The sequence below is a fragment of the Gobius niger genome (assembly GCF_951799975.1).
Source record: "Gobius niger genome assembly, chromosome: 12".
Taxonomy (NCBI): Eukaryota; Metazoa; Chordata; class Actinopteri; order Gobiiformes; family Gobiidae; genus Gobius; species Gobius niger.
This window is the reverse complement of record NC_136863.1, coordinates 24,966,732-24,975,709: the sequence shown is the minus strand read 5'-3', so window position 1 is coordinate 24,975,709 and position 8,978 is coordinate 24,966,732. Positions and strand designations below refer to the sequence as shown.

Below are 8,978 nucleotides of genomic sequence, written 5' to 3'. Positions count from 1 at the left end.
CCTTTCAAAGTGATCTAAAAAAAAAACACTACGGCGAATCGACTTCCTCTAGCTGACCAAAACTACAGTTCGTACAGACTGTATCCGCAGTCTGCCCACACTGTCCGAGGACAAGACTCTGGCTCGAACATTTGTCCCCCCCGATCACCTCCACCGAGAGCTGTCTTGAAGACCGTGCTAGTGGCAGTAGCTCAGCAGCAGCGACCAGCCTGAGCAGACCATAGGACCAGACTGAGCACTGAGCAGAGGAGGGGCTGCGAACCTTACAATACAGCCACTACATTCTTCTTCTTTCAGGTTTACGAGCCACGGTTAGATGCCACCTACTGTATAGAGTGTTACATGCCTTGAAGAAGGCGCGCAATCCAAAGGGACATAAACAAAAAAACAACAACTAAAAAGACAATTTTCTGATTTCCCTACAGGGCTTTACCACTCCAGTCTCTTCCTACATGTGTGACTATAAGGCTCTCTCTCCACATTGCACAATGGCGCATGCTCAACCCTCTCACTCACATCACGTAGGCCTATAGGCTACTGCATGTACCGGATTCCAAACTTTTGCACATTTAACAACATCAGCATATTAACATCAATAGCTAAGGCAAATCATTGTAAAGATACCACACTGGACACTGTCCATGGCAGCTGTGGGAGTCTGAACAAACTACCACTCACAGGGTTTCACTTTTTCAAGTTGACAATTACTACAATTTCATCAGATTTGAGATAGGCTACAAATTTCTCTCCTACCGCCCGTAACAGGATGATTTATTAGTGCTCCAAGGAACATTGAACTGACACCAGCAAATCTGAAAATCCAACAATTTGAGAATGAACATTTCGATAAATCGTTACTGACTTTTTGACTTGAGTATTTCTTAATACAACTATTGATTCTAGTCATTTCTCTAAATGCAAAACCCTCCAAACTAAATACATTTTGGACAGCATGGTGGCTGAGTGGTGTCCTCACTGGACCTTACAGCAGGAGGCCCTGGGTCTGAATCGTTGCCCGGACATTAAGATCAGGGATTATGTTATGTTCTCCCTGTTTCTTCGAGGTATGATCTGGGTGCACTGGTTTGCCCTACTGCCTGTGTGGCGGCGCTAGTTATGCTACTTACGTAGGCTAGGTCTCGCGCAAATATTTACATTGCTCTGAAGAGCGTGTTACTAGCATAGACTGTAAAATAAAGAATGGACTTATTGTGTCCGACTTCTTCCTGTGATCATAAGGAAATGCCGGCTGGCTCCGGAAGTTCCTGGCTCCTATGGACTTTACATTGTAACATTTTGGCCTCTCTTTAAGTCGTTATTGAAAACAGGCTTATCATTCTGACATCCACATGTTTGTCTGAACATGCGCAACAGCGTCCTATATTTTTACTTTTGTTATTTTTTTCATACCCCTTCAAATTGCTTACATGGCTGAGCTTCGTTAGCCTGTAATCAACGCTATGGGGCACCCTCTGTCCATCACTATTTAACTGTCTATGGTAGTGAGGAATAATGTTGTGTTTGAACTGTGTGCTGTTTAGTTGTTCAGCTTAGCAGCTGAGTGGTTTAGATAGGCTACATTTTTGTCTCTTTCTTCATCTTCATCGTCCACAATGGGGTAATTTCATTAGTTGATTATGCAGACTGTGGCCTTACATCAGGCACAGGAACAAAACCCAGTTCTCCAACTGTTACAGATCTCAGACCCACCATCACCCTAAAATGTCAAGTCAAACTAAAAAAAACTTAACCAAACTAAATCATGATCTAAGCCAGTGTTTTTCAACCATATTTGAGCCAAGGCACATTTATTTCATCGAAAAAATCACGTGGCACACCACCAGCAGAAAATGTTAAAAAATTTAACTCTGTAGCCTATATTTAGTTCATCAAAGTGTCTTGAATAGGAACACCGTATAGTCTCACTAGCCACAATACCTCAATGCATCACTAATTCTCTTGCCACAAAGAAATTAACTACCTGATATGGAAGAGTATAATATGGTCTGCTGATCAGACGGCACAGACACTCGAAAACGGTACATTATGTGTGGCTAATAATGCATTTGTTTTGAAAAACCAACTAGGTGAAATTGGATAATTTCCCAAGGCACACCAGACAATATCTCACGGCACACTAGTGTGCCACGGCACAGTGGTTGAAAAACACTGATCTAAGCAACAGTTTTTAGTTTTTCAGTCAATCAGGAAAAGCTTGCGATACGCGACCCGCAGAAAATCCGCCTTATGTCTACATTCCTTTTCAAACATTTCACAAGGAAGACACTCTCAAACGTCATGTTAGGTCATTTGATGTAGCCTACAATATCTGACCTAACAGGAGGAAGAAGATGAAGTGCAACACTTGCAGAACTTGTTGAAGTGTTATTTTGTTATTTTGGGCCACAGTTTGGCGGTTTGGCCCTTGGTCTTTTGGTAAGGGAGAAAACTGGCACACCACAATGCATACCCTCAGAAAACCTGCCTACATGAACTGAGTTTTGGACAAAAGAAGCCAAGAATAGTCTGTTTGGTGTTGTGGTACTGTAATGCTACATCAATAGTTGTTTTCCCTGTACAACTGTGAAAGAACAGCCCAGCATAAGCTGCTGTATTCATTTGTATTTCCACTATAATAGTTGATTTATTTTAAATGACATAATTGATGCATGTAGATAAAAAATGTGTGATTGGTTTACAGATTTCCCTGAACGTAGCAGAGCCATGCTGACTCCTGATTGGCCAGGCGTGTGTACTTCAGATGTTGGTACCTCAGTGGGAGCTTTGGCTTGTGTCTGATACATGGATCTAATATAAAGTACCGTTCCGTTTCAGAAGTCCTCTGTCAGACACAAGTTGGTTTGAGCTGTTACTGTTTCTTCTCCGGGCCATTTACGGAAATGTCTTCGTCTGAATACAGTTCTACATCTAGTTTATTAAGTACGTTCGAAAAACTGTCATGGAGGCCCTCCATCCGAGACTCAGGTTTGTAAACAAAAGCGCGTTTGTACAAATGCATGTAACATGACGGGGTGTATTTTATTCGATGCCCACACTATCCACAGCAGTGTTTTATTCTGTTCACAAACGTGCATCAGTTAGCTTTGATGATATTCGCTTAATGTCTTGCCAGAGGACGCACTAAGAGGCTAGCTAACGCAGCTAAGGAAGCTCACTGCCATAATAAAGTGATTATTTTTGAGTGTTTTTAATGTATTACTGAAGGCTTTGTTTAAATGTAAGGATTCCTGCAAAGAGCAAGAGCTGGTCGTTTTCTATGTGGCAACATGGACTGAAACATGTCTTGCTGTTAGCACTGTCCTCTCAACATCGCCAGTGATCAGGATTTTTCCTTCTCCCATCATTGACAGGATCCAAAAAGCGTGCACGATGGCTCCAGGCTCGACGGCTTTTCTCCCCTTCATGTCCCAACCTGAGGATCCCCAACAGATTTTTAAGAGAAGGTGCTAATCTGTTATTATTGTGTTTGTGAAGCTTAAAAGGGTGAGCCAAATTGTGACTTTTGTTTTGAACAGGAAAACTGTCAAAGTCTAATTAATTGGGCTAATCAATATTGAAGTTATAGACTTTTGACATTTCTAATGTTCCATGTAGCAGTGGGAAAATCCACAGGGACATGGGACCTGGAGCTCATAAGTGGGATGTCTCACCCTAAGCTTGAAGTTAACCAGTTGAACCTCCATTTTCTATCCTACAGGGCAGTTTGTACCTCCTGCCAGGAGTGGACATCGCTGTGTGGCAGACAACACTAACCTGTATGTGTTTGGAGGCTACAACCCAGACTTTGAGGAGGCTGGAGGGTCCGAAAATGAAGATTACCCTCTCTTCAGAGAGCTTTGGCGGTTTCACTTTGCGACAGGCACCTGGCAGCAAGTCCGCACAGAAGGTTACATGCCGACAGAGCTCGCATCTATGTCAGGTATGAGTGCTACTACAAGGTTTGTTGCTTGAAACACGTGTAATCAGTCGCTTAAGTCATATGTGTTCACTCCAGGAGGAGCTTCTGCTGTCAGACTCTATGTAACCTTGTTTTTTTTTACCCACACTCTGTTCCTGAGCACAAAGTTGTGAAGGAAAAATTGTTTAGGAAAAATTGGCTTTGGATTCCGTCATTGTGCTTTGGTGACAGTGGAATAGTTTTACTATCTTCCTCCGACACTTACCGCCCCACTTTCATCCCTCCTTCCTCCTCCAGACAAAATAATTCCTCAACTAAGAGTAAAGTGCTAGTTGAGTATTGTGACTACTTGGTTACTGTTTGACTGTAAGTCTGATTTATGATTCAGTACTAGTGACATATATTATGAGAAACAAAACATGAAATTCTGAAGAATAAAGTACAAACTACATCTATTTTAAATGGCAAAAGCTTATGTTGACACATAAAGATGTACTCGATGTAATGTCAATTTTTTTTACTCAAGAGTTGTTCTCCTTTAAAGGAGCTATATTGGAGGTTAAAAATGTTAAAACCAAGTATTTTCCTCTCCCTACATGTTCCAGTCATGTCCTAATGTGTAGAATGGGCCCTAGTGAGCCTAAAATGACCAATTTGCATCTAGTCTCTAGAAGTACAATTACTTAGTGACGTGAGAAAATGTAACTCTCCTCTGGTGACGGGTGAATATACATATAGTCCACTCACTGTGACTAAATCATCAAAGATCACAAGATTTTTGTTATTTTTATTTATTTGTTCATGTGAAATGTAGATTGCCATTTTGCCCCATTCATGGACCGGCTGTTTTTAAAATATATTTGCAGTGAGCAGTTATTCTGTTTAAAAAAAAAAAAAAAAAATGGAGATGAGGATGAAACTCCTCCAATTGTATTAAAGACTTTTATATAGAGTGCAGTCGTTGATGCATGTGAACCTCACAATGAAACATACTGTGAAATCTGTGGACCCTAAGCTTTACAGAGGTTCAATTCAATCCCAAAAATGGGTGTAAGTAAAAAATACTGTTGCCTTTTTCAGCTGTCATGCATGGTAACAACCTCCTTGTGTTTGGTGGGACTGGCATTCCCTTCGGTGAAAATAACGGCAATGATGTCCATGTTTGCAACGTTCACTACAAAAGGTGGAATCTTCTTAACTGCAAAGGAAAGAAGCCCAACAAGATCTATGGACAGGTATATTTCACTTTCTTGTGTCCATGAAGACCGTACACAGAACTGATGCTGTGCTTGTTCAGGCCATGATCATTGTCAACGGATACCTCTATGTGTTTGGAGGAACTACGGGCTACCTTTATAGCACAGATCTGCACAGACTGGACCTGTCCACGAGAGAGTGGTCCCACCTCAAACCAAACAACACACCCACAGATCTTCCTGAAGAAAGGTTCATCAAAGGAGATCTCTTTAACATGACACGAGTGCGATGGATATGAACATGCACATTTGTTACAGGTACAGACATGAACTGGCGCACGACGGACAAAGGATATACGTCTTGGGTGGAGGGACTTCATGGACCTCATATCCTCTAGAAAAGGTATCTTGGATCTGCGTGCCAGAGTTTGTCATAATTGTTTAAGATGCATTGTAAGACATTTTGGCTATTTGATCTTTTAGTGACCTGCATGGTGCCTTTACTTTCCATAACAGTGGTCTCTATGATGCTCCATTGTTTTTTGTTTTTAATTCAGGGTTTCTGTTCCGTTTTCTCTGCACAGGGTGTCGCGGGGTCTTTTAAAAGTATTAAAAGTTGATATAAGAAAAATGTCCAAATTATGACCCCTAATAAGTATTAAGCCTTAAAGGGATTATCTGAGGTATGAATTTTTGTTTTTGAGTTGACTTTTTTTACTTTTATCCATAAAATGTATTGAAATTATCCAAATGTTCTAGTTACTTTTCCCCCCTCAGTATTCTCTTTTGCCGCGTGCAGTGAGACGTAGCCTGCTTAAAGTTGCTCCTCAGTGGCTGCTGACCATCATTCCGTGACACTACTATGAAAAAAGTCGGTCAAAATTGGGAAAGTAAGTTTTGCCGGTTCCTGACTAGAAGTTGAAGAATTTTAAACTTTGGTGAAGCCGTGAGGCCTTAGCGTTTTTAAACAAGGTCTTTAAAAAAGTAAGGTATAGACTTTGGGGTTCCTGCAGAGACCCTGCTGCAGATGGAATGTATGCATAAGCATGGAGCTGGTTCATTAGCAGAGAAAACCTAAAACAATTGACCCTACAGCGTCATTGTGATGGAAAGTAAAAGCGCCACACTAACCACACAATCAGTTGCTGGGTCACTAAAAGGTCAAATGCATACTATTATTTATCAGAGTTTTATCTTTTTTTTCCACCTTTTTAACTTTGCATTGTATTTAGATTTATGCATACAACTTGGAGACAAATTACTGGGAGGAGATTGTAACCAAACCCCATGGAAAGCTTGGTAAGTGCCATTACTGTTTGTTAAGTAGGCCTTAAAATAAAGGAAATAATAATAAAAACTAGTGGATCTCTATATATACTATACAACAGGGTATCCTGCTGCTCGCCGCTGTCACAGCTGTGTTCAGGTTCAAAAAGGTAAATTGCGCTGATCCTTACAATGAAAGAAAAGCATGTATTTGTTTACCAGCTTTCTTCACTGTTTTCCCAGAGGTTTTTATTTGTGGAGGTTTTAATGGAGAGATGATCCTGTCTGACCTCTGGAAGATCAGCCTGTTAACGTTTGAGTGGACCAAGCTTCCCGCGGTCATGCCCGAGCCAGCGTACTTTCATTGTGCTGCAGTAACTCCAGTAAGTCTTGTTTATTCTTTACTGTATGACTGTACAAGTGTGGTCATTGTTATCACTAAGGGTGAAAAAGACATACTTATCATAGCTGAAAATTCCTGCCAACATATTCTCCCTCCATTAACAATCAACCTGCTTTATTTTGAATTTCTAATCCCCTGATTAAACTCCCTGTATGGGTATGTATATGTATTTATTTTATTTTAATTTTTAATTTAAATTTTTAAATTTTTAAATTTTTTAAATTTTATTTATTTGTATTTTATTTATTTTTTAATTTTTAATTTTTAAATTTTTAAATTTTAATTATTTTTTTAATTTTTAATTTAATTTAATTTTTTTAATTTTTTTATTTTATTTTGCGCTACTACATTTGAAATAGTTCCTTGTAATGCTTGGTTATTTTTTTGTTTTTGTCCCCCATGCTTTTATCCCTAAAAATGATTGCACAGGGTTAAATAGATTGAAGAGCCAGGGGAGACATTTGGCAAACTGTCCGAGAATCGGAGATGGGACGAAGAACACAGCCTAACAGGGAGGCAAGGATAAACATTTTAGAAGTAAGATTGCATACAACAACATGGTCTTACCATCTGCTTAACCTCTTGACCCAGCGCACACAAGACGCTTTGACGCGCGACAAAAGAGCTGCCTGTGGAGGTTGCTGTGATGTGATGTGATGTGATGCGGAGGAAAACACAGGATTTTAACCACCCGGCAGAGGCACAGATGCGGTTCTGGCTGGTGACGGGAGACCACCGTAAAGTTTGTTGTGAGGGACGAGAGAAGCCATCACCAGGGCTCATGCTTCAAGCATATTAAACTCGTGTCTGTCACCCACTCGCTATTAACCTGCAAAAAAGAGCTACGTTTGCTCTCTCTGTTGCAACACGGACATTCGTGTTTTCTTTTATTTATGATAAATGTTTAGAGCCCTGCACGGTTAGAGAAAAAGCCTCTGAAGTGCCGTGACACCCCACGCTCCAGTGTGTGTGTGTTGAAATCCCACATGGATGCGCGCTTGCATTCTGGTGTGCATTGGGCTTTACACTGTTGCTCTCCAGTTGAGAAGCTTTTAGTTTTGGGGAAAGGCAAACTGTAGAAAATGCACTCAGTTAAGAAGTCCCAAGACCATCCTGCTCTGTTTGAGGACAAATCCTACTATTTATACAAAGTGATGATGGAGTTTTGAGCCACCATGGGAAGGCTTGGCCTCCATCTGTTGATCAGGGAAATAATTGGATCGCCACCACTCAACTGAATACTAAAAAGCCTCTTTATTTTCCAGGCTGGCTGTATGTACGTCCATGGTGGGGTCATCAACATGTCTGGGAACCGAAGGACTAGCTCTTTGTACAAACTGTGGTTGGTTGTGCCGAGCCTCTTGGAACTAAGCTGGGAGAAAGTGCTGAAAACCTTCCCTCACTTGGCCCAGCTGTCCACTCTGCAGCTGCTGAGCCTGGGACTCACACACTCTCTCATCCAGCGGCTCAAATAGATGCACACAGACTGGAAATGGACCTGAACTTTATCTGAAAAATGTCAAACAATGTGAATATTTGAAGAGAAAAAAAAAAATTGTTGTCTCATTTTAATGTGTACTGTATTTAAGTTGATGCTTTTGGTCCCTTTTTTTTTATTCATGAAAACAATTGGTCATTATGGACAGATGTTTTTTTTTTTTTTTTAATTATTATTATTATTATTATTATTATTATTATTATTGAAGGATAAGGAAGGACAAAACCTGTCTGATAAATTGTGTCAGGCCTAGTGAGGTAGCAAAGACTAGCTTGGACTGACAATGTGTTTTCTTGAGGACATGGACCAATGTGGGATTGTAAAGACAGGCATCACTGTGATCTCTTCAGTGCCTCATGATGATGCTTGGAATATTTTATTCCCCTTTTTTATGCAGGGGTTTTTATTTTGTCATTTGGTGCCTTTTCAATTGATAAAAAGTCCAAAAGGCAAAAAAGTCTTAACAGATGTTTTCTTTCATATACCTTGTGATGTTTTTACCTGGTGCTCCAAGAGCCTTTTTAAAGGAATAGGTTTTTAATTAAATAGACGTGCGTTATTTATCTTTTTTTTTTTTTTTTATGTACTATTTTTTTTTTTTTCCAAAGCTGTGAATGGCTTTTTGTTATATTTTATACTACCTTTGTTTTATTTTGGTACGTTTGTGGAAATGTCTTGGCTGTTTTAAAGGTATGG

The 8,978-nt window shown here is 40.1% G+C and overlaps 1 protein-coding gene across 1 annotated transcript; it reads left to right on the top strand.

Moving 5' to 3' along the window:
- The first annotated feature begins 2,777 nt into the window (after positions 1–2,777).
- LOC306971567 (kelch domain-containing protein 10-like) lies at positions 2,778–8,458 on the top strand. Its single transcript, XM_079567883.1, has 10 exons — positions 2,778–2,985; positions 3,372–3,464; positions 3,719–3,940; positions 5,000–5,154; positions 5,217–5,365; positions 5,434–5,518; positions 6,348–6,414; positions 6,504–6,551; positions 6,625–6,764; positions 8,050–8,458. The coding sequence occupies exons 1-10, from the start codon at positions 2,901–2,903 to the stop codon at positions 8,257–8,259; spliced, it is 1,254 nt and encodes a 417-aa protein (XP_079424009.1). The 5' UTR covers positions 2,778–2,900; the 3' UTR covers positions 8,260–8,458.
- Positions 8,459–8,978: the final 520 nt, after the last annotated feature.

What these genes read in the sequence shown, in the direction of transcription:
- LOC306971567 (XM_079567883.1), top strand. Translation starts at nt 2,901, where the DNA reads ATGTCTTCGTCTGAATACAGTTCTACATCTAGTTTATTAAGTACGTTC. An exon ending in CAACAGATTTTTAAGAGAAG is followed by an intron (nt 3,465 to 3,718) that starts GTGCTAATCTGT and finishes TCTATCCTACAG; the next exon opens with GGCAGTTTGTACCTCCTGCC. An exon ending in CCTCATATCCTCTAGAAAAG is followed by an intron (nt 5,519 to 6,347) that starts GTATCTTGGATC and finishes CATTGTATTTAG; the next exon opens with ATTTATGCATACAACTTGGA.